The 26,983-nt window shown below is 40.9% G+C and overlaps 1 protein-coding gene across 17 annotated transcripts in view; it reads right to left on the bottom strand.

The window, feature by feature from the left end:
• Nucleotides 1-26,983, bottom strand: part of LOC143281160 (echinoderm microtubule-associated protein-like 2) — a 128,086-nt gene that overhangs the window by 17,613 nt on the left and 83,490 nt on the right. For 11 of the 17 annotated variants that reach the window (XM_076586180.1, XM_076586179.1, XM_076586173.1 and 8 more), the window contains 11 exons: nt 24,055-24,105; nt 19,606-19,631; nt 13,567-13,693; nt 12,136-12,285; nt 11,475-11,547; nt 8,326-8,379; nt 6,393-6,494; nt 4,737-4,838; nt 2,308-2,442; nt 1,270-1,369; nt 12-169 (listed from right to left, as the gene is read on the bottom strand). In XM_076586180.1, coding sequence (XP_076442295.1) covers nt 12-169; nt 1,270-1,369; nt 2,308-2,442; nt 4,737-4,838; nt 6,393-6,494; nt 8,326-8,379; nt 11,475-11,547; nt 12,136-12,285; nt 13,567-13,693; nt 19,606-19,631; nt 24,055-24,105 — 1,078 coding nt within the window. The remainder of the gene's footprint in view (nt 1-11; nt 170-1,269; nt 1,370-2,307; nt 2,443-4,736; nt 4,839-6,392; nt 6,495-8,325; nt 8,380-11,474; nt 11,548-12,135; nt 12,286-13,566; nt 13,694-19,605; nt 19,632-24,054; nt 24,106-26,983) is intronic. The other 6 variants (XM_076586170.1, XM_076586177.1, XM_076586172.1 and 3 more) reach the window with 2 other exon arrangements.

Raw genomic sequence — 26,983 nt, 5'->3', positions numbered from 1 at the left:
CACTGCCCCACCTCCGTCTCTCGCCCCGTCTTGCTGTAGGAGCTGTCCCACTCGATGACCTTGCGATCCTTCCCTCCGCCAGACAGCAGGTTGCCGTCCTTGGTGGTACAAAGGGAAAACACCCCTCCTTCGTGTGCCCCCACCACCGCCTGGGTGATGCGGTTGGTCCCTGGAGACACAAGGTGGCACCTTCTCTGTCAGGGCATTCAGTGTCAAAGGATGTACTGCTGTGTACAGTGTACACTGTCAGAGATGGTACTGCTGTGTCAGTCAGTCTTCTGTCGCCTGGTAGAGAAACTGGGAGTGAAGAGGGACACTCACTCTCAAGGTGGTGTCAAAAACATGTGGATTGATCCATTTGCATTACACTACACATCTGCTGTTAAGAATAATATATACTGATATAAATGTAACAAGCAGCAGATGTCAAACAAAAAGACAGAGAAAAAAAAGAGAAGACCAGATGGACAGAGAAAGCAAGATGGACGGCAGCAGCTAAAGAGCCCTCGTGTTTCACTTTCTCAAGGTGTCACTGCGTTCAGACAAACCCATATACGCTACACCACATCTGCTAGGCAGATGCCCGACTGGCAGCATAACCCGACACGCTTAGTCAGGCCTTGAGTGCATGCATATATATTGATGTACCTATCCGAGTAGATTTATTCTACAGAATTTGCCAGAGGATAACACTCTCATTGCCATGGGTTCTTTTTCAGTGCCTAGTGCGTGCTGCACACGGGACCTTGGTTTATCATCTCATCCATATGACTAGAACCTCAGTTCCATTTTCCAGTCAAACTAGGGAGAAAGGGTGAGACAGAGCATGGTTTGAACCCACACCCTCACAGACTCTGTATTGGCAGGAGAGTGTCTGCACCATTCTGCCACCTTCTAATGGGCCCCAGTGAACAGGAAATGGAAACACTTGCAGATGACAGACCATGGCACACATACACACATATCACACACACACATACCACACATGCATCGCACACACATCTCACATACAGAAACACTACACATACACAAACACCACACCCATAAACACACACACAGTCACACCACACACACACGTACCATCACACACACTCACACCGCACACACAAAGCATCACACATACTCATTACCACGCACATTTGCACCATCACTCACACACACCACACTGTGTACATATCTCCCACTTTACAGGCATTGCAGACATACTTCCATCTCATCCCCAGCCTCCCCGCCCCCCATCCCCCAACACCCACCCACCCACAACCTTACCTTTGCCCCAGACAATGATGCTGCCATTGGAGTCGCCTGTCAGAACATCCCCATTGGCAGCAAAGGCCAAACACAGCACGTACTTGGGTTTGTCGTGTTTCTGTACACACATCATCTTCACTGCTGGGCTGTCAACACTACCTTGTGTTGTAAATATTCATGGGCAACACACACAAAAAATTGCACATATATCTATGCATAAACACACACACACACACACACAACTGCACATATATGCCCACCTACACACAAACACACACTCACACATATTCTCACAACTGGACATACATTTATGCCTACGCTTACACTTCTGTGTTCTCCCTGCCCCCACCCCCACAACACACACAAATAATGATCAATGCAAACTTATCTTTTGCCAAGTTTGTCATCTTGATACAATTAGTTGCTGGTCTCTGTAAAGAAAAGGATTGTCTAGACCATCAGAATATAGATCTCTGCTCAGCATCACCAGAAAACATGGCACAACTGTCTTTAAATACTCCAAGTTCTGGCAGAGGAAACCTCTATATCACCTTCACTGACCTCACTAAGGCCTTTGAAATCAGCCAAATAGACAAAAAACAGTATTACTCATATGTTGGCCAACATCCCAGCTTCTCCCCACACTGTTCACCTCACATGTCCCTCTCACAACACAAGCACAACAGGGACTACTGTCTGTTTACTGGATCCATCTGACATCCAAAACATCCAAATGGGCATAAAACAGGGCTGTGTAATAGCCCCATGCTATTTGGAGTACCAAAGACATGCTTTTGGGCAGCACATCCCTACTATACACTTCTTCAGTGAATGCTTCAGTTTACATCCTTTCAGGACTGGTGGACAACTGTTAATAGCTCCCTCACATGTGTTCATGCAAGTGTGCACACACCCAGCTACAAAGTATCCCATAAACACAGGCACATGACAAGAAGTATCACTGTGTGTGTACAATTCTGAACTGCTGACTGACCTACAGACCACACAAGCTACAGACCAGACAGGCAGTAAACCACGCTGTGAGGGATCACTCACATCATAGACACCCTGTTTCTTGGCCAGGGCTCCTCCCTCGAAGGTCCAGAAGGTGATCTGCCCCTTGCCACAGCTGACGATGCTGCCCTTCTCTGAGGGGTGGAACTCCACCGCCAGCACTGGTTCTGTGGAGCTCTGTACATGTCACACACCACACGTCTTGAACAACACACAACTTTCACCATCACCATTGGTTCTGTGGAGCTCTGTACATGTCACACACCACACGTCTTGAACAACACACAACTTTCACCATCACCACTGGTTCTGTGGAGCTCTGCACATGTCACACACACCACACGTTTTGAACATCAAACAGCTCTAACCATCAGGGACACACACATACTGTATTGTGAATACTATCAGTTTTAGTAACAACTGAAATCTGGGCCGCTCTCCTCAGGGAGAACGCTGCACCACAATACATTGCCACCCATATTTTTTTTTAAAATCTTTGTCTGCAAGCATATTTGTGTTATAATAATTTTTTCTGCAGGCTTTTGTCAGGGACAACCCCTTAGTTGCCATGGGTTTATTTACATGCGCTAAGTGCATGCTGCACCTCAGTTTATTGTCTCATCTGAAAGACTAGCACCTAGACCAACCACTCAAGGTCAAATGGAGGGGAGAGTGAAAAAAAATCCCGGTGTATGTACGGTACTTAAGCCTGTGTCCACTCCCTTCATAGTTGTGTACATCCCCTCTGGACCACCAGTCCATGTGACCACCCATGTAGTCAGCAATGTCTGTCTGCTTCTTTTCTACTGGTGTTTCATCATATTAATCATGGTTGTGCTAATGATGACAGTATCAAAAATATCATGACTGAACTCTGGTTAAAGAAAAGAAGGCTGCCAACAGAAAGATGAAATGGTAATGCAATGATGCATACAAATGAGTGTTTGTTTTCTGTTTATGGTGTTATGTATTTCTATTTGTATTTATCTTTTTTTTTCACAACAGATTTCTCTGTGTGAAATTCGGACTGTTCTCCCAAGGGAGAGCACGTCACTACACAGGGAACGCCACCCATGTTTTTGGGTTTTTTTCCTGCGTGCAGTTTTATTTGTTTTTCCTACTGAAGTAGATTTTTCTACAGAATTTTGCCAGGGACAACCCTTTTGTTGCCATGGGTTCTTTTACATGTGCTAAGTGTGTGCTGCAAACGGGACCTCTGTTTATATCTTATCTGAATGTTGTTCGGAGAAGTGTGACTGCTTTAAACTGTTTCCTTTGATATGTTCATTTTTAGTGTAGTGTGATGTACCGTAAAGTTCGGTCTATTGAGCACACTGGTATATAAGCCGCACCCACTAAATTTTGGAAAAAAATGAACTTTATACATACATAAGCCGCACTGGCTTATAAGCCGCATTTATTTCTGGTACCGGAACACATACTGATACTACAGAAAAGCTGTCAATACTGTAGGTTATGAAATAAACACAAGCGGGAACAACACAAAGAAAAGCAAGCAAATATTCCATTAGTGCCATAAAAAAATAATAAATAAACACAACGAAAATAATATCCATAATTTAGGGATAGTCACATTTATTCTACATCATCCTGCTCACTGAAACCACTGAAATCTTCGTCTTCAGTGTCGGAGTTGAAGAGAACCAGCACAGATTCCTCCGCCATCTTGTCACTGACTTCGGCCTCGCTTTCACTTTATGAACATGAAGGTGGAGGTCGCTGCTGGTTCGTCGCTTGCACTGTCGTCTGCTAGGTCGATCGCCTTCAATTTGAAGGCTGCATCATAGGCATAACGTCGCGTTTTAGGCACGATGAGGGTGTACGCTTGAGCAGAGTAGAACTGAATGTTGATCTGAAGGCTTTAATGTGTGCGGATTTGATTTATAAAACGTGAACAATTAGCACACTATCCTGAAGCTCATCCAAAAATTCATGGACAGAAATCATGATTTTGGTGAGTTGAAGGGCAGCTAAGAAAAGATGAGAACGTGACACTCCCGGGATCGTTAAAATCCTCAAATAAGCCGCATCGTTGTATAAGCCGCAGAGGTTGAAGCTGGAGTAAAAAGTCGCGGCTTATAGACCGAACTTTACGGTATGTGATTGGCGCTAAGTGTTGGGAGTGGTCTTTTAGTACTGAGATATGGTTTAAGTACTGTGACATTGGATTTCAGTATTGTGATATGATATGTGCATCACTTAGTATTATGATGTTTAGGATACGTATGATGAGTGCTGGGTAGTGTGTGACAATTTTGCATGTGTATCAACATAAATCAGTATCTGGTTGGTTGGATGTATGTGTAAGGTTGTGCATTTCATTTTAGTGTTTAAATGGATGTTCAAGATGTGGGGGGGGTTTTGTTGTGTTTTTTTTCGGTTATTTTACACAGGTCATGATGATGATAGTGATGAGAACATTGACACAGATGAGGAGAAGGACGGTGTACCTTGGTCTCGGTGATCTTGTGAGGTTTGTCACGGCCCAGGTCCCACACAGAGATGACGTGCTCATTGGCCTCGTCCACCGCCACCAGGTGCTGACCACTGTCCTGTCAAACATCAGGCATGTACATTGTACATTGTGCTCAAAGTGTTGGTGTATGTGGGAGCTTCAGTGTGTCAGTGCTACACTGTGGCAGTGTTAGGAGGAGGAGGAGGAGTAGGAGGAGGAGAAAAGGCGGTGATGGGGGAGGTGGTGGTGGTGGTCGGGGAGGTGGTGGTATGTGTGTGGGTGCGTGCATGTGTTATGTGGTGTGGGGGTGGAAGTTGGGGTGGGTGCATTTGCGTGCGAGTGCGTGTGTGCGTGCGTGTGTGTGAGTGCGTGCGTGCATGCATGTGTGTGTGTGTGTGAGATGATGTGCAAGTGTGTGTGTGTGTGTGTGTGTGTGTGTGTGTGTGTGTGTGTGTGTGTGTGTCTGAGTGTGTGTGTGTGTGTGAGTGTGTGCGTGTGCGTGGTGGAAGTGTCTGTGTCTGTGTCTCTGTGCATCTATGTGTGCGAGTTTTGCCATTGACACATTCCATGTCTTGTTTTCAAGACTTGTTAACAAGCCATATGTTGTTATGTTGGGTTATCATTTTCCTCCTATTAATCTTGACTGTAAGCACTGTGGGCTCTAGGCTAAGGGGGATAGAGCACATTATAAATACCTTTTAGTTTTATTGTCATTATTATCATTCTTATTATTTCAGCTTAACACAAAACATGTTCACAAACACTGACACCAACGTGATTCACTACAATAAAGCCAGCCATTACAGTCAGTAAACAGACCTTTTACTTCACCAAGTTCACTGAATGTCTTTTCACCATGAGGTGAAGGAAAAGATTTTGGTTATCGTCAAGACACTGACAACTACATTACGCAAAAAACAAGTCTTACAGATCATTAAATGATCTAGTGCCATGGTTACTAATAAACAAAAACAAGAGAGGCAAGGCCTTCAAGACTCACTTGTGATACACTTTTTTAAAAAATCCAAGCTTTTTATGCATTGAGTATAATTTCAAAATGTAATGTTTAAGATGAGAAAGATCAGTTTAAAGCGAATTAAGTCCCCTAGCATTAATTACAGAGTAATTTCCCTTTTTTACTATCTGCACCAAAACATTTGCAAAATAAATAAAACATCCATGCTTAGCAAAAGAAGTTCCTGTTTGAACAAAAAATGATAATGACTGCTCTTCTTGTTGGGTCAGAATATCAGATCAAAGTGACAAGTTTAGAGAATACAAAAAATATAAATATAACAGTAAATGCAGTTTGCATATAATAAGGCTTCATTTTTTATTTTTTTGTACCCATCCCAGAGGTGCAATATTGTTTTAAACAAGATGACTGGAAAGAACTGAATTTTTCCTATTTTTATGCCTAATTTGGTGTCAACTGACAAAGTAGTTGCAGAGAAAATGGCAATGTTAAAGTTTACCACGGACACACACACACACACACACACACACACACACAGACAACCGAACACCGGGTTAAAACACAGACTCACTTTGTTTACACAAGTGAGTCAAAAATATATAGCAAAATTTACAACAACACTGTGCACATTTTACTCCATACCGTCACCCCACACACCCACCCACAGGTACTGACCATGGTGGAGAAGGAGATACAGCAGACGGCCCTGTCAAAGTCCCCCAGGCCCAGCACGTGAAGCGTGTGCAGACTGACAGAGTCCCAGATCCTCACATGGGGCTGGACATACCACACACACACTTTATCTCACCCCCCTCTCTCTCTCTCCCTTTCTCTCTCATCATCCAATGTCATTATGTCAGCAACATACACTTTACCTCACCTCTCTCTCTCTCATCATCCAATGTCATTATGTCAGCAACATACACTTTACCTCACCTCTCTCTCTCTCTCATCATCCAATCTCATTATGTCAGCAACATACACTTTACCTCACCTCTCTCTCTCTCATCATCCAATGTCATTATGTCAGCAACATACACTTTACCTCACCTCTCTCTCTCTCTCATCATCCAATGTCATTATGTCAGCAACATACACTTTACCTCACCTCTCTCTCTCTCATCATCCAATGTCATTATGTCAGCAACATACACTTTACCTCACCTCTCTCTCTCTCATCATCCAATGTCATTATGTCAGCAACATACACTTTACCTCACCTCTCTCTCTCTCATCATCCAATGTCATTATGTCAGCAACATACACTTTACCTCACCTCTCTCTCTCACATCATCCAATGTCATTATGTCAGCAACATACACTTTACCTTGCCCCTCTCTCTCTCACATCATCCAATGTCATTATGTCAGCAACATACACTTTACCTCACCTCTCTCTCTCACATCATCCAATGTCATTATGTCAGCAACATACACTTTACCTCACCTCTCTCTCTCTCTCATCATCCTATGTCATTATGTCAGCAACATACACTTTACCTCACCTCTCTCTCTCTCTCACATCATCCTATGTCATTATGTCAGCTACACACACACTTTACCTTGCCCCTCTCTCTCTCTCCCTTTCTCTCTCTCATCATCCTGTCATTATGTCAGCCCCTCTGTCATCTTTACCATCATAACCAAGTTGTCATTTCTACTGTCCAGACAATATTTCTAAGTTTTGGTCATCTTCAGTGTCAGCATAATCATCATCAAACAATAATTTCATGCACATATTTGTCATCTTTTACCATCTCCCAGACAACAGTATCATCCTTCTGTCATAATTACCACCCAGTTAAATCCCTGTTCCATCTTTCTCATCCTGACAACAAAGTGGAAAAGGTGAAAACCAAAGTGACACTAACAGAGAGGCTTCAGTCATACACCCACCACTGGTTGCCTCCCTTCCCAACCACCCTGTCCCCCACCCCCACAACACTGTCAGATCAGCATTAGTGTTGCCATTCTATGCAGCAGCATTTAATGGGTTATTTAGCAGGGCAGCATGCATCAAACACACCTCTCCCGCATCTATATCCCCTTCTCTGCACGCCTCCCCCCATTCCTCCCCCAACACCCCAAATTAGCTCTTTCCCCATTATTACCATCACACATGCGTGTACACACACACACACACACACACACACACACAGCCACAATGTCCTTGCTGATGGTTTCCACATACTCTGCAGGAGACTGCACTTTCACCTTGTACTGTTGCAGTCAAGTACCATGTCCCTTTATGTCATGTTCTCCAACATATTATGAACAACAAAACTCAATGATCCCTAAGTGAAAAGAGGCACAGAGAGGGGCAGACAGTAAAAGAAACAGGCACAGAGAGAAAGAAAGGGGTAGAAAAACGAAATGCAAGAAAGACATCCATAGAAAAAGAGAAAGAAAGAACGTAAGTAAACCATACCAACATACAAGTGAAAAGGAGCATCTCAATACAGCCAGCAACCAAAAAGAAGATAAAAGAAAAGACACAAAACAGACCTGAACAGCACTAACATCACACACAGCCAGACCACAACAGCTGACATCAAGGGACACCACTCACAGCCTGACCACAACAGCCGACACCAAGGGACATGACTCACCAGCGTCTCGCTCAACTCCTCCGCCTTCTCAGTGGCGCTACCTGCCCGCTTTCGCTACACCCCGTGCACAACAAAAGAGAAACCATCAAGCCGTTCAACACACTGGCCACCAGCCATCATCACAGCACTGACGCTGACTGCCAGCAACCCTCTGTCAGGCATCACAACTGTCCAGGCAAACAAATTTCCCCACATCGTTGGTTGACTATCTTGCTCTTGGACCCAAAACGTATCACAGATATTGAAGACATGACAGCATTTTGAGGCACATGTCTTGTCTAGTGCCTCCACACGATGTGGACGTTTCTCCTCAAGTCAACTTTTCTCTCCCATTCTCCGTTGTTCTGCGTCAGGGGAGTACATCTTTAGAAAAGGCACAAGTTGTCAAATTTTGTGTCACAGCACACAAATATCACCAGGTTAGAACTTTTCCATCAGAACCTTTCTTCTATATTTTTTCTTGTCTTTTTTTCTCAAGCCTCACACAGCCATGCGTAGCAAGTCCTGGGCAAAAGCAGCTGGACAGTTGTGATGCCTGACCTAAAGGGACACAACCCACATTCAGACAGCACTGTGCAGTGCCTGGCAAAAGCTGAGCACAACATCCACACCTCTACAACAGTCAGTGAACAAACAACAAGGTGAGGAGCAGGGGAAGGAGAAACAGAGCAACAAGCACCAGTAGCAATAGAAGAATTTTCATAACAAAAAGGCAACAAAGGGAAGAAGAAAAAAAAAAGACACAGAAACTGAAAATGTTTTCCACTGTACTACATTTTTTAAGTCTTTTTTTTATTCTGTGTTTGTAGTGGTGTGTATGTATGTGCACATGTAAGTGTCTGTGTTTGAATCAACTGTTTGTAGTAAAAATATGAACTGATTACAAGTAAGGATCTGTAACAAAGCTATACCCAACTACAGTGCTCACGATAAATCTATCCCTTCACTAAAACCATGTAATCAAAATCATGTGCATTCATTCACCAGAAAATCTATCTATTCACTGATATCACACGTAAGGATCAGAAGACATCTTTTCTTGCCTCCTCCAAGAGTGGAAAGATGTAAAACTGCAGACAACAAAATTATCTACAGTATATTAACAATAAACAAAAACAATTTTTAAAAAAAAACACAGCCAAAATGAAGCCACTATAAAGACTATCAAAGCAAGTCATTTGCATAACACCAGGTACAGCCACAACTGATTAAAAAAAACAAAAAAACAAAGCAAATCAACAAAACCAGAAATCAGCCATTGATGTGTAATTAACACAATAACAGAAAGAAAAAAAACCAGCCCAAGCTGAACAGCAATGACCATGTGGGATGCTGCATGGAAACAGTGGAAACAACTCTACTGCTGTGTTGGCTGTTTTATCATCTGTTGCTTTTTTCTTCTTGTTTTTTTCCAACCCAAACATTTTTTTTTTTTTTAAGTTTGCATGAGGAAGAGGAGGACAAGTATGTATACTACACCCATCAACTCTGCACTCGCACTGACTCACTCACACAGAAACAAATAATACTTTACTCATTTCCCCAAAAAACCAATGGTGCTTGAGACTTAATACATGTAGTTTTGAAAACACACAGACACACACACACACACACATGAGACAGTTACAAAAAAGCAGAATGTCTAATACCTAAGTTGTATGGACCAGGTAGCACTGTCTTAGGTTCTTTTATTCTTCAGACAGTGGCAGAATGATGAAGACGCCGAGTCTGTGAGGGTGTGGGTTTGAATCTCACTACTGTCCTTTTCCCAAGTTTGACTGGAAAATCAAACTTGGCGTCTAGTCATTCAGATGGGCTATAAACCAAGGTCCTGTGTGCTGCATGCACTGAAAAAGAAACCATGGCAACGAGAGTGTTGTCCTCTGGCAAAATTCTGTTGAAGAAATCTACTCCAATAGGTACACAAATATATATATATGCATGCACCCAAGGCCTGACAAAGTGCGTTGGGTTATGCTGCTGGTCAGGCATCTGCCTAGATGTGACACAGTGTATATGGATTTGTCCGAACGCAGTGATGCCTCCTTGAGAAACTGAAAGTATTCTTTAGACACACACTACCCCAGACACACATGACACTCACTTCACATGACCACTGTTGTCAGCAGCCAGCAAAACCTTTCATCCATCATATGTGGTGGTGGTTTCCCTACATCCACATGTGCACACTTGCTTGTGTTTCTTTCCTCTTCAGTGGGGTTTAGGTTTGTTTCCCTTTCAGCCACGGCTAATCAGTAAACTGTCACCAGTTCTGCATCTCTTGCTCAGTCGTGTGCTTTTGTAATAACAGATGCCAAACCCTGTCAAGTGTTTGTAGGAAAAATCAGGAAATTCGGTAGGCACATTTCGAATCTGGTACGAACACTTGTACTTCGAGCCACATCAGCAAACGCAGATTTTATCAAGATAACAAGCTTCATCCATGGGCACAGATGCTGTTTGACCAAGACGCATCTTGATTAAGCCACGTTCTCTCCTTGTTCAGGCAAACGATTAAGCTCATTGGTCCACTCAATGCTGTTTCAATGTTAACATGCACGCAATTAGCATCATCAGGTGAGACCAGGGTTAGTAGTGACTGCCCTAGCCTTGTGATAGATAGGTCTACAGCATCTGGGTAATGTTACAACAGGAAAGCATGTGACAATGCTATGTAGTTGCAAATGAACTTGTCCAAACAATTTTGATGTTGGCGATGTCAGAACAAGTTGTGATCAAGTGTAACAAAATACGGTGAAATCATAACGGTTGGCATCTCTGTGTAAACAGTAGTATTCCTGGTGAGTGGTGGAAGACAACTCTTGAACAGCCAGGGAGTCGTGTCCCTTCCTCCATCCCACCTTTCCATGCAGCAACCCCCACCCCCAACCCCCACCCCCCATCCCAACATCACAACAACCACCTGTCCAATGCCAGAGCCATGTGCAAACAAAACTCAACACAATTCACCAAAGCTGTAAAAATGATAAATACCAAATCAGCGAGGATCTTTAACCGAAATGGAGAAAATGAAAGCTGTACACCACAAAGACACAGAAAAACAAAAGGTTAAAGTCTTTAAATGACATGAAGAAAATAATGACAACTGTACACCACAAGGACAGAGGAGACAAAGGGAGACCACTGACCCGGCCCTCTCTGCGGTCATGACCGGCCACCTGACCAGTGGCGATGCGAATCCGGTCTGGATGCACGGCCAGGCTGCACACATGTCAACACCAACAGTCACGCACTACGATGCAAACACAGCACACCAAAAAAGAACCAATAGACAAGAGAGAATCAGATCAAGTTGTTCATATTCCTTACAGCCAAGCTGACCATGCGTGTCCTAGGGCTGTTAAAAAGCTAATGTACAACAGTAAAACACCTAAAAAGATTTTTTTCAAATCAAATGATTTTTTTTTTTTAAACCACCACATTAACACTAACAGTAATGATTACAAATGACAGCAGAGAGTGAGTGGCAAGGCCATGCAGACAGGAGTACAAGAGAAAGCAATCATCAGAAAGGAACAAGGAGAAAAAAAAAGCAGAATGTCATTCACTGAATTTAAATCAACAGCAACATGAGACACACAATGTATACCTGCACACGTGAAAATCCGCTTGCACGTCCACTTACACAAAAAATATAATCCCACCACTCCCGACTTCCAAAAGCCCCCATGACAGACCATTTGACAACGTCATGACTCAAGTACTGTCACTGGGTCTGTTCCTCTTTGTTGAAGAACACTCCCCCACCCCATCACCACCCAACCCATCACCCCTCCCCAAGTGACTGACCATTTGACGTCGTCGTTGTGACCCAGGTAGTGTCTCTGGGTCTGCTCCTCCGTGTTGAAGAGCACCACCACAGCAGCGGTGAAGTAGACCAGCTCTCCTGTGGGCAGGTAGTACAGGTTGGACCGGCAGTCACGCCCACGGTAACCGTACCTTCACCCAGGTCAAGGACGGATGCTTTGGAAAACAGGTCACAGCTGGGGTCAACTTACAGGGAGAACTATCTTCAGCATGGGACTGGGAGGGAGCGACTCAATTTCACCATTCCAAAATCTTTTGGATCAGTTCACAGCTGGGTCATCTTCCATGGGGAACCTTTCTTCAGCATGGGAGGGGGTGACTCATTTTTGTCATTCCAAAAAGACTGTGGCCAGGGCTTCTTAACTTAAGGGCATATCTGAATACTAAGTTTTTCTAAACAAAACAAAAATCACCAAAGTGCCAACATGGAAATCCAAATAATATGGAAATGCTTCTACCCACGTTCCCTTCAGGAAGGTGGAAGCAATAGGCAAGTGGTTAAAGTATTGGGCTTTCAATATGAGAGTCCCAGGTTCAAATCTCAGTAATGGTGCCTGGCTGGTAAAGGGTGGAGATTTTCCTGATCTCCCAGGTCAACATATGTGCAGACCTGCTAGTGCCTGAGCCCCTTTCGCATGAATAAGCACACAGAAGATCAAATATGCATGTTAAAGATCCTGTAATCCATGTCAGTGTTTGGTTGGTTGTGGAATCAAGAACATACCCAGGATGCACACCCCCGAAAACGGAATATGGTTGCCTTCACGGCAGGGTAAATAAACAAAACGGTCCTCCACGTAAAATGTTACTTGTCTGGGTGTGTATGTGAGTGTGCCTGTAATCTGACTGAATAATGCAGGAAACGAATGATGAATACCCAATGGCAGCTGTCAGTCGGCTCTACCCTGTAGGCAGCCTGTTGTGCAAATGACCCTGTGTTTTTAAAGCACTTAGAGCTTGGTCTCCGACAGAAGAAAGGCGCTGTATAAGCGTCCATATCAAAATCAAAGTGAACAACCCCTGAATGCTGGCACAGTTCCTAGCCAAATACATCAGGTGATTCTCACACCATAGAACAAAACAAAATGTACGTTGATCGGAACACAATGCCCACCAAACCAGACTTGTTCGATCAAAATGGAAGAACACAATTTAAATGCCGACCCTGACCAACACAAGGCATGCATCTATCAGATCTTGTGATACCAGCAGGTTCTTCCTTCACATCACTAAAGGTTCCTGTCAATTTCCAGTCCACATTTTCAATCTCATGACGTCCCAGCATTCACAATGTGTATGTCCCCAGCATGGTGAAACTGGAGCCATTTCAAGTCTGCCATGTGGAAAAGGTTATATAGGAACTGTAAGAGAACCACAGTTATAACACAAGGACCATGGGGACAGAAAGGATACACCCACTCCAGCTGCAGTTTCTCGCTGGGCATCTCCCCCGGCTTGGCGATGTTGTAGTCGGCGATGGAGGAGGGGGCGTACATGTTGACTGCTCTCCCCTTGAGGTACATCTTCAGTGAGGCCTCCTCTGCACAGCATCAGTAGGTCCAGGAGTCAGACCACGTGTGTGGGTGACATGGAGTGTGTGTGAGTAAAAGTGGGAGTGTGTGTTGACTCCATACCTCAATCCAATTGTAACAGGACTCAAATTATTACATATACAGGTACATATATATATATACACATTCAGCACTCAGCAATGTACAGAATTTCAGTATGTGCACATACAAATGCACACAATGATCTTTTATTTATCATATTATTTTTTTTTTAAACATGAATGTCAAATATGTGATCTTCAGAAGTAAATGATTCCTTCAATCAATTGAAAAGCGAATCAACTTCATAATGGAACAAATATGCCAGTATAACTAATACAACAAAGTATTTGATAGCCTGCTGCCTTGTGTGCTAATACATAATCAAACCATCATGTGAACTTTAACTACACATTAACACATATAGCTTCACATAAAATCCAGCAACAGCTAAAACAGAAAATCTCTGATCGAAATGGACAGTCAAAGTACACAGTAATGCTGAAATGTCATAACTTTTTTTATCAGGTGGTGATAAGTATGGCAATGATCATAAGAACAGTAAGAGTTCTGATATCAAACAATTAGATAATAAATGCATGCTAATGAAAACAAATGCTGGATTCAAATAATGGGCAATGATAGTGATAGTAATGGAAATATCGTGCGTTCTGTTCCACTCTTTTTTTTTTTCTTTTTTTCTTTTTTTTTTAAACAGTCACTGAATTTTTTTTAAGACCGACAAAAACTGAGCACAACAACAGACAAAAACAAAAGATTTTCTCGCTGAAAACATGATAACATGATTTCTGTTATGTCAGCAATATAATCGAAAGATTCGTATAAAATATATAAAAAAGTGTGAAATTACTCTTTTGAATCCATTAGTTACCCTGCTCTAGCCAGTGAAATGCTCTTCAAATAGTCTCCTGAAACCACTATGTCGGGAATATTGTGTTTCAACACATGCTGAAAGTGTTTTAATCTTAACTGACTACTGGACATGGCTTACACCTTGCTCTATGAAACTGCTGAATGAAAAAAAAAAACCCGCCACATAAATGAAAGAACCACTGTGTACAAACAGAATGCAAAACAACAATTTTTTCCAAATGAATTACATTGATTCAATCATGTAAACTTATTTAGGAAAATTTATTTCAGGTCTACCTAATCTGATTTCAATTTCTGGGTATCTAGAACACTAACACCTGTATGTGCACTAAGTTTCCTGTGTTTCTGTGTCGGTATGCCCCTGTCCTGTCCCACTTACCCCCTTTTTCTAAATAATCATTTTGCAAAAAATCACCTGCACAGGACAGGTGCATGCATTCATGAGAGCATGTGTGTGTGTGCGCGCGCGCGTGTAACATGTGGGAAACTATTGATTTTGGTTGTTCTACAACATATTCCCTGAACTGAACAACCTTTTCCTGAAATTTGTTATGTGTTCCAATGGATGTATTATTTTGCATATAATATGCAAAATAATACATCCACTGGAACACATGAATTATATTAAATATATCTATCTATCTAGCTAGCTAGCTATGTGTGTGTGTGTGTGTGTTTTGTTTGTGTGTGTGGTGTGTGGTGTGTGGTGTGTTGTGTGTGTGTGTGTGGTTTGTATAGTGTGTAGTGTGCAGTGGGTAGTGGGTAGTGTGTGTGTGTGTGTGTGTGTGTGTGTGTGTGTGTGTGTGTGTGTATGTGCATGTGCATGTGTGTACCTGGCCCCATGCTGTGTGCTAATACTTAGTCTGGAAAATATTCATTCAACCCCCCCAACCATTCATTCTCTAATAAAAAAAAAAAATCAAAAGCAGAAAAAAAGCATGCAGACAGCAGTAAATATGATATGTTCAATTCAAGTCAGGTCCCAAGTCATAAAGATCATGTTTTTCCCACACACAGCAGTCCTTTTCCCACCTCAGCACTTCCTCATCATTTACAGCAGGCACGTGTCACCAGTAGAAAACAAAGTATGTAGATGAACACAAAAGAACAAAATGGAAAGAAGGCAGAAAGAAAAAAAGAAGGGGGGGGGGGAACGGAGGCAAACCACTGAATCAAATAAACAAAAATAAGCCAATGAAAACACAAGAGACAAAGTCCTTCAGAGACTGGCATGTGAAGTCTGATGAATCAATCCCACAGCATCATAAGGCATGCCAGAGAACAGACCGAACTACACACAGCAGGTGCTCCATCCCACAGCACAGCACTCTTTCAAAGGCATCATCATCATCATCATCATCATCATCATCACCACCTCACAGCACAACACTTCCTCACTGACATCATCATCATCATCATCTCACCTTGACCCTCACTTTCTCAATTGCTACAAGCCATCACTATTAATGAGGTGACTGATGTCAACATCACTAAAACAATGTGACTCTGAAACGATGTGACTGATGTCAATATCACTAAAACGATGTGACTGATGTCAATATCACCCACTATGTGACTGATGTCAAAAACAGACACAGAAAATGAAGACCAGATCATTACTGTACCTCAATGTGTTTGTGTTAACACGCGCCAAGTCAAAGGCCAATGATAAATGAATGAACGAAATGAGTATGCAGAGAACAAAAATCATGAAACTAAAAACCCAAACATAGTCCAACAGAAGAAACATGCGTAACAAAAGCAAAAGAGGGGACACAAATTTGTTATTCTGCTTTAAAAAACACACCCCAATACCCCACATCACCCCACCCCACCCCAGCAAACACGCACACACACAGTGTACACCCACGTGCGCACACACACACACACAGAGTGCAGCCATTTCCCTTCCTCAAAATTCTTTCCTTTCTTTTTCAATGCCAGTCCTTGCTGTATTTTTCTCATCACCATCTTGGAAAGTCAAGACAAACCGGAAATCAGAGCAGTATTAGTGAAAGATCTCCCATGCAAATCACTTACCCCTGACTACAGTGGTGTCATCAAAATAAAGAACGGGCAGCATTTCATTATTAGAGGAAATGTACAACTGGGCAGGTTTGTTTTTAAGTTCATTTGTAAGGAGGAAGTACCTGAGTCAACAAAGGACGATGGAACAGGTCTGCAGGACACTGTACTGTGTACAATAAACTGACAGAACACCCTGAGATGTCCATATTCAGTTTTGTGATAACTCAATAGAATTTTTCTTTGTTTCCACATGGAGACTTGTTACAATAAAATACATATCTGTGGATGTAGAATTCATAATCTGTGGTGTTTAGTCTAATATTGCACTGTCAACACTTCATGCAATTTCAATGATAAATGAGGTCACTGGGTCAGTGATGACACTAAATATAACATCTAACTTTTATGGCAAAGATAGATCGAATTTCTCAATTACTTAAGATGAAGCATAGTGCAGCTGGACTTGACTGACATACAAAAGTAAAGTAAATCCACATAGTCTGAAGCTGTTAAAGTATGTGTAATCATCCTCTGACTATAAAAAAAATAATAATAAATAAAAAATAAAAATAAAAAATCCTGGCATGAAGTTCTGAAGGTGTAGTGTCACAATATGTCAGCACATGACTGCATCAACATACACACATGCATGCACATACATACACAATTTGTTTTATGCATATACACACATACACATTACAATCACCCCCAAATGTCAACAAAGGTAACAAGCATACAAATGGTAAATTAAAACATTTAACATGTATAAACAAGCCTAGTAGCATATCACTGTCTTGGTATGAGCATGATGTGATGGTAGTAATCTACATGTTCACAGAAACTATCATTTTTTTGGTGTGTTTTGCTAACAGTGGCATAAAGTACAAAGCAGCAGCTCCTGAACACCTAAGTCACTGTTTTTCTGGAACATGTCCTCATGGTCAGGAATAGCAGGTAGGTCTGCCTTTTTCTTTCTTTTTTTTCTTTTTTTTTCTTTTTAATTCAACGCTGGCTGCATGCTTGTGATGTTGCTAAACAGTTTGACTGTTACGTAGATTCTCCTGGGTTTTCCATCTTATACTTTCAAATACGGCTTCATTTGTTTTTCCTCAGTTTTTTTTGTTTTTGTTTTTTTTTGGGGTTTTTTGTTTGTTTGTTTGTTTTTTGTTGTTGTTTTTTTCAATTTGAAAACTGTGAAAAACTTTCATGTAATATAGCTGAGCAATGGTCTTCAAGCTCTGGAAATGCCTTCATTATATCTTTCATTTTGATCATAATTATTTCAATGTACTTACATGTTCCATTCATTTTATTTTACCCCCACCCATTTTTAAAGCAGATGAGTCGCACATATGGATAGGCCCACACTATGACAACCCTCTGGAACTGAAAGGGATGTAGACACTGAAGATCCAAAGACAGACATGGGCAGAACTGAAGGAACCAACATGGGGGATCCCAGAGAGAAGACAGCGGGACAGAGAAGGGAACAGACTGGACAACAGGACAGTCACAGACACAGTGTACAGTACACCATCACTGACAGTCCACACACAGAGAGAAGACAGGGGGACAGACTGGACAACAGGACAGTCACAGACACACTGTACAGTACACCATCACTGACAGTCCACACAGAGATGACAGGGGGACAGACTGGACAACAGGACAGCCACAGACACACTGTACAGTACACCATCACTGACAGTCCACACAGAGATGACAGGGGGACAGACTGGACAACAGGACAGCCACAGACACACTGTACAGTACACCATCACTGACAGTCCACACAGAGATGACAGGGGGACAGACTGGACAACAGGACAGCCACAGACACACTGTACAGTACACCATCACTGACAGTCCACACAGAGATGACAGGGGGACAGACTGGACAACAGGACAGTCACAGACACAGTGTACAGTACACCATCACTGACAGTCCACACAGAGATGACAGGGGGACAGACTGGACAACAGGACAGTCACAGACACAGTGTACAGTACACCATCACTGACAGTCCACACACAGAGAGAAGACAGGGTGACAGACTGGACAACAGGACAGTCACAGACACACTGTACAGTACACCATCACTGACAGTCCACACAGAGAGAGAAGACAGGGTGACAGACTGGACAACAGGACAGTCACAGACACACTGTACAGTACACCATCACTGACAGTCCACACACAGAGAGAAGACAGGGTGACAGACTGGACAACAGGACAGTCACAGACACACTGTACAGTACACCATCACTGACAGTCCACACACAGAGAGAAGACAGGGTGACAGACTGGACAACAGGACAGTCACAGACACACTGTACAGTACACCATCACTGACAGTCCACACACAGAGAGAAGACAGGGTGACAGACTGGACAACAGGACAGTCACAGACACACTGTACAGTACACCATCACTGACAGTCCACACACAGAGAAGACAGGGGGACAGACTGGACAACAGGACAGTCACAGACACACTGTACAGTACACCATCACTGACAGTCCACACACAGAGAGAAGACAGGGGGACAGACTGGACAACAGGACAGTCACAGACACACTGTACAGTACACCATCACTGACAGTCCACACAGAGAGAAGACAGGGGGACAGACTGGACAACAGGACAGTCACAGACACAGTGTACAGTACACCATCACTGACAGTCCACACACAGAGAGAAGACAGGGGGACAGACTGGACAACAGGACAGTCACAGACACACTGTACAGTACACCATCACTGACAGTCCACACACAGAGAGAAGACAGGGGGACAGACTGGACAACAGGACAGCCACAGACACAGTGTACAGTACACCATCACTGACAGTCCACACACAGAGAGAAGACAGGGGGACAGACTGGACAACAGGACAGTCACAGACACACTGTACAGTACACCATCACTGACAGTCCACACAGGGGAACAAGGGAGAAGCAGACAGAGAAGAAAACATTACCTGGACTCCATACTGGTTCCCTGGAGCTGGAAAAGACAAAGAAAAAAAAACATTATTCCAACAGTTATGTAACAATGCTCATATTCTCTCACAAACAAAAGTACTGGTATCAAAGCAAGGGTATGTCCTACACTCAGATCTATAGTAATAACAGAACTGTGATGGCTCCAACGTTCTTCAATTTGTCTTCAATATGTAAAATCAAAACGGGTCCCTTGTAAAGACTATGTAAATGTGCTTCGCTGTTACTGTTCATCCTGTGTACAAAACTACAAGCTATCATCATTGTATGCATATTATTTAACATATATGTGTATGAAAGAGAGACAGAGTATCAGAACAGTAATATTTCCTTACATTTAGGCATCAAAGAGAGATTATGCAAAAAGTTGATGTGTGGTGTGTTCATATGCATGAATATATGTGGGTACATACATCAAAATCTATTGTGACAAGTGAGAGCATGTGAAGTGTACATAATAAGTGTGATGTCAAGCTTACCAAGTATGTCTAATTAAAGTAAACCAGTGGAACCAAATTAAAGGATCTCCAGTACAGGCAAGGTTTGTTCAATACAAAATGTATGTCAGCACATCGTCCTGAAGGACATGCATGTGAACAAACTGAACATTTCAGTATTTCCACTGATAGTATTCCAGGGAGTTAATTTCTGTATTTTGTCTCCCCTTTTTTGATAATGTTTACAGCATTAGATTTATAATGTTTGGAAAGCATGAATTTGATTTCTATCAATCTTGCCACTTCATTCACAGTCAACAAAAACAGTACAACACTAAGACGAACAGAATTCAAAAGATTACATGAAATACTTTTAATCTTATGAACACATGAAATCAATCATCAATATAATAAACAAACAACTGTAAGTCAATTTTCGTATTCCAAAAAGCCAAATTTTATTGGAATCCTAAACATAAGAGTCTTAGATGGTGTTTTAAAATGCATTAATCTGTGCAATTTTATTGCCTTGAATTTGTTAACAAAAGTCCCTTTCTTGGTTGCTCAGTGCTAAAAACCGCCATTTCTTTTCATAGACATTTGTCTTTCAGGTAATTTGATTTGTTGAAAAAAACTGATGGTCAATGTTTGTTTCAGCACCAACATTCTTTTTTTTTTTTCTTTTTTTTTTCTTTTTGAGCCTGGTTCTGTCCCCTGGTTTGATCAAGCAGCACTGAAGACGCACAGGGGAAACAACTCTCCACTCAAGTAACAAAAATTGATTTTATGCCCGGCCCCAAGGATCGAACCTAAACACCTCCTGTCAATGGACCAAACCAAACCGAACCCAACACACACCATTCCTCCAGAACAAAGCCACCGACAGGCAAACGGGTCAACAACAGAATAGAGAAAAGTAGGAGGGACAGAGAGAGAGAGAGAGAGTGTATGTGAGTGCATTGTTTGTTTCTGTATGACAGCGTGACAGTGTGCACACGCTGCTAGAGAGAGAGAGGGAGATAAAGACAAAAGTATGTGTGTGCATTAATTTTCTTCCATGCATCACCACAGCATGATGGCTGGTCACTGTCCCCATGCATAAGTGAACATGCACACACACACACACACACACACACACACACACACACACACACACACACACACACCAGTGTCACCATGACCATCCAGTAATGCATTTCTCTGTCTCACACCCAAACACTTTTTCTCTGTTGCATGACTGAAGTTATCAGGTCTTTCCCAATACAAACATTCTGACCCCAAATTGATGGTTCAATGTGGTGAGGTTCGAGCATTCTCTCACACCCTCACTCCCACCCTCTATCGTTATCTCAAAGGCTCAGTGGTATTTAGGCCTTGGAGGGTTTCCACTGACAAGGGATTTAGTCACACACACACACACACACACACACACACACAAACACGCATAACATATATGCATAAACACACACACACACACACACACACGTTTTGTTTTAATATGATAAAACAAAGATAATGCAACGCATTAGGTATGTTCAGTACACAACGTTAAGTGACTTCATGTGGAAAGGACAATCTGTATCTAAATATACAATTATTTAGCTATTTATGGAATGGTCACTCTGTAACTGGTAAAACATCTGGTCAGATATTTTATTAATAAATATTAATAACTGATTAACTGAAGTTCAATTCATGTTAGTTTTACAATTCTTTAATACAAAAATTATCAATATATTGCATACCTTTTACAAACATAAAAATGCACATTATTATATTCAAGTACATCAAATTATCTGTGAGTATGATAACTTAACACGCACTATGTCAAATGGGGTAAATAATTAAAATAGGCATAAGTGTATTTTAACCAACTCCTAAATAAACATACACAATTATAAATGATAATTACAGATTAAATGTTGAGCAAGATGCAGCAGAAGAGTTTGAACAAACCATGCACACACACACAGCGTAACAAGGAACACCACAAGGTGTACGACATATACATAATACACTGCCATTTGCCAGCCCACTTGTTCATCCCAAGCTGCATGCACAATGTTGGCTCCAGTTCAGTGATTCCTCAACTACCCCCTCCTCTCACAGTGGAGTTCTACAACCTTCAATAAAATTTAAAAAGATAATTACATCTCTCTCTCTCTCTCTCTCTCTCTCTCTCTCTCTCTCTCTGTGTGTGTGTGTGTGTGTGTGTGTGTGTGTGTGTGTGTTACAAACACACACACACACACACACACACACACACACACACACACACACACACACACACACACACACACCACCTCTGTACCAACCCATTACTGATACACAGACCAATCAAAAGAAAACAAAAACAAAAACAAAAATCTACATACATCCTTTTTGTAAACATCCACACACCCACGTACATGTATCCCCATAAACAAATGAGACCACTATCTATGAAGTGCACAGTGAAAAATTCCCATGAACAAAACAAAACCAAAACCAAAACTGGGAGAGAGAGAGGAGAGAGAGAGAAAGAACAGGTGATTTCTGGCATCGCAGCCAAAACAACTGTGAAGTAGATCTTCTGATAGATATTCTATAAACATATTATACAGAAATCTGTCCATGGATGTATTTATTGTCATTGTACAATGCTTCAAATCCTACATAAAGTCAAAACATAGGCATGCCTTCATCACTCAATATCAATACACAAATAAACAATTTCTTTATGGAATTGCAAAGCAGGCCAATTCTAAATCACATGGATGTGACCTTTCACCTCTAACCCTGACTTTCAAAAGAAGTTATGTCCTGGCCATAATCGATAAGTCTGCCAAAGAACAAAGTTCAAACAACATTGAATGAAAAACACAAGCTCCATTACACTTCTTTTTTTTTTCTTTTTTTTTCCATTTACACCATATACTTTTCAACATCCTCCAAGTTGTGATCATGGACTCTGGTCTGACCTGAAGATCTTTTGCTCTCACCATGGCCAGTTGTGCACCAACTTTGATACCTGCTTTCTTTGAACACACTGTTGGGCCTCAAAACTGTACTGCTTTATCTTTGATGACCTTGACTTTTGAACTCTGACCCTGCTTGTCATCCAATACAACTGAGAAAATGCCAATGTTCAAGTTTATCATGGACACAAACACACACACACGCACACACACACACACATACACACACACATGGAACATTCTACACACAACTCACTCATTTCGTTTACACACTCCAGTCCAAACAAGCAATGAAAAAAGGTCTCAAGAGGGAGAATGAGGGCCATGTAAATATTGTTTTACAGCTGTAGACATCTGCATCAGTTATAATGTACTGTAACTGACAGGAAATAGATCAATACCTGAGTAAAAGCATACCAGTCTCTTGGAGTTTCTCATTCTTAGTATTTTATCACACTTCCCACTCTGGCAAATTAATCTACAATGCACTTTTTCTTCCCAATACTTCTAGTGAAAATAAGTTGATTTTTTTTCTAAGATTAGTTCAGCAAAGTATTATTTTCATATCTATGATAATGAACACAACAATTACAAGAAATAATACATTGATTACACGATACTCATCAAAATAAAAAACCTCTCATACAGTGTGTCCCCCAAAGGGAAGTTTTACAGCCTGTATTGTAAACTGCTCTCTCACATAAAATGCTTCAACTTGTATTGGTCTTTGCAAAGAAAGCATGTTCGAACAATCTAAAAACTAACTAAATAAAAGATCATATGACAAACAGAAAGCCCAGTACTGATCACACAGGTAAATCAGACACAGTTCACCTTGCTTTGCTGCAAAATCATAATCATAAGCCAACAACACCCATACACAAAAACAAAAACCAGCGGAAACCAGGAGTTAGGCACCAAGAGGCTACAGCAGTGAACTGAAGGGCCACTTCAGAGGAGGGAGATACAGACTGGCACTCAGTGCCCAGAACACCACTACTTGGACTAGTGGAATACAGGTGGGGCTAGTTACCCTTGAATGCTGGGAAACCTGGACAACAAGTTTCCGTGAGATACGCTACGTCTGATAGTGGACAGAAAAGAAAAACACCATCATTTCACAGAACAACATCATGATATCTTAATTGCATAATGTATCTTTCACAGAAAATCATATTTGGTACATCTCATAACTGACAAGCCAGTGATTACATACTTGATAGTAATGAATAAAAAATGTGAAATATAAATATATTTCTGTCATACAAATATTCTTGTAATGTTGTACACCTGTGATGTGATGTGGGGTAAGTGATCAGTGCCTGATGTTCTAAACACAACCATTCACCATGATTGCTTTATCTGAGAACATTTTTGACTGCTTTGGGCAATATGCCTTTACAGCATAACAAAAGACTAACAATGTTGAACATGAAATTTTTCATCATTAAGTATTATCACATGGTATTTTGACCCAATTTCATTTTGATGACTTTCTCCCATTTAGGGCTTTGTTCTTGTAAACATCTGAGCACAGCTGTCGACATACCAACAGTCACACAGCACGCCAAACCTGTACACATACAACATACACACATCCTGGCCATTTTATACACACACGCATGCTAGGACTTGTTTGTGCACACACACACACACAGTTGTGCCACACATCATTCAATCAATCATCAGCCCAGTTGTTAATCAGTACGAGTACCAACCCAGTAGCTGACAATTAGTACCAATACCAACCTAACAGTTGACAATTGTTACCATCACATGCTTCCATGATGATCCCCTTGCACAACACTGCCAACCCATCATTTGTATACAAGCCAACCCAAATATGCATGTATACAAACACACACCAACAAATATGCATTATGTATGTAAGTATTTTGTACAGAAATTCTACATGAACTGTGGTCCAGAACATCCCAAGATCAAAAAAAAAAAAAAAAGAACAAAAGATGAGTGGAAAGGAAGGGTCAGTTCAGCACACCTAACAGGGAACCCAACACCAGGGACAGGTACAGACATGTTCTCACACTGATAAACTATTAGTGTCCAGCTATTCTGTATACAATCAATGCTACAAAATGTGGAAAGAGGAAAAAGTATGACCTAGTTCTGCACAAGACATGGAAGAAAAAAATATGACCTTGTACTACACAAAGTGAAAAGACATGAAAGAAAAAGAAATATGACCTTGTACTACACAAACTGAAAAGACATGAAAGAAAAAGAAATATGACCTTGCACTACACAAAGTGAAAAGACATGAAAGAAAAAGAAATATGAACTTGTAATACACAAAGTGAAAAGACATGAAAGAAAAAGAAATATGACCTTGCACTACACAAAGTGAAAAGACATGAAAGAAAAAGAAATATGACCTTGTACTACACAAACTGAAAAGACATGAAAGAAAAAGAAATATGACCTTGTACTACACAAAGTGAAAAGACATGAAAGAAAAAGAAATATGACCTTGCACTACACAAACTGAAAAGACATGAAAGAAAAAGAAATATGACCTTGCACTACACAAAGTGAAAAGACATGAAAGAAAAAGAAATATGACCTTGTACTACACAAACTGAAAAGGCATGAAAGAAAAAGAAATATGACCTTGTACTACACAGTGAAAAGACATGAAAGAAAAAGAAATATGACCTTGTACTACACAAACTGAAAAGACATGAAAGAAAAAGAAATATGACCTTGTACTACACAAAGCGAAAAGACATGAAATGACCTTGTACTACACAAACTGAAAAGACATGAAAAAAAAAAAAGAAATATGACCTTGTACTACACAGTGAAAAGACATGAAAGAAAAAGAAAAATGACCTTGTACTACACAAACTGAAAAGACATGAAAGAAAAAGAAATATGACCTTGTACTACACAGTGAAAAGACATGAAAGAAAAAGAAATATGACCTTGTACTACACAAACTGGAAAGACATGAAAGAAAAAGAAAAATGACCTTGTACTACACAAACTGGAAAGACATGAAAGAAAAAGACAAATGGCCTTGTACTACACAAACTGGAAAGACATGAAAGAAAAAGAAAAATGGCCTTGTACTACACAAACTGGAAAGACATGAAAGAAAAAGAAAAATGACCTTGTACTACACAAACTGGAAAGACATGAAAGAAAAACAAAATGACCTTGTACTTCACAAAGTGAAAAAGACATGAAAGGAAAAGAAAAAATCACCTTGTACTACACAAGGCGAAAAAACAAGAAAGAAAAAGAAATATGACCTTGTACTATACAAAGCGAAAAAAACAAGAAAGAAAAAGAAATATGACCTTGTACTACACAAAGCGAAAAAACAAGAAAGAAAAAGAAATATGACCTTGTACTACACAAAGCGAAAAAACAAGAAAGAAAAAGAAATATGACCTTGTACTACACAAGGCAAAAAAACAAGAAAGAAAAAGAAATATGACCTTGTACTACACAAAGCGAAAAAACAAGAAAGAAAAAGAAATATGACCTTGTACTACACAAAGTGAAAAGACATAAAAGAAAAAGAAATATGACCTTGTACTACACAAACTGAAAAGACATGAAAGAAAAAGAAATATGACCTTGTACTACACAAAGCGAAAAGACATGAAATGACCTTGTACTACACAAACTGAAAAGACATGAAAAAAAAAAAGAAATATGACCTTGTACTACACAAACTGAAAAGACATGAAAGAAAAAGAAATATGACCTTGTACTACACAAACTGAAAAGACATGAAAGAAAAAGAAATATGACCTTGTACTACACAAACTGAAAAGGCATGAAAGAAAAAGAAATATGACCTTGTACTACACAGTGAAAAGACATGAAAGAAAAAGAAATATGACCTTGTACTACACAGTGAAAAGACATGAAAGAAAAAGAAATATGACCTTGTACTACACAAACTGGAAAGACATGAAAGAAAAAGAAAAATG

This window comes from Babylonia areolata, chromosome 4 (genome assembly GCF_041734735.1).
Source record: "Babylonia areolata isolate BAREFJ2019XMU chromosome 4, ASM4173473v1, whole genome shotgun sequence".
Taxonomy (NCBI): domain Eukaryota; kingdom Metazoa; phylum Mollusca; class Gastropoda; order Neogastropoda; family Buccinidae; genus Babylonia; species Babylonia areolata.
This window is presented reverse-complemented; position numbering and strand designations above follow the sequence as displayed.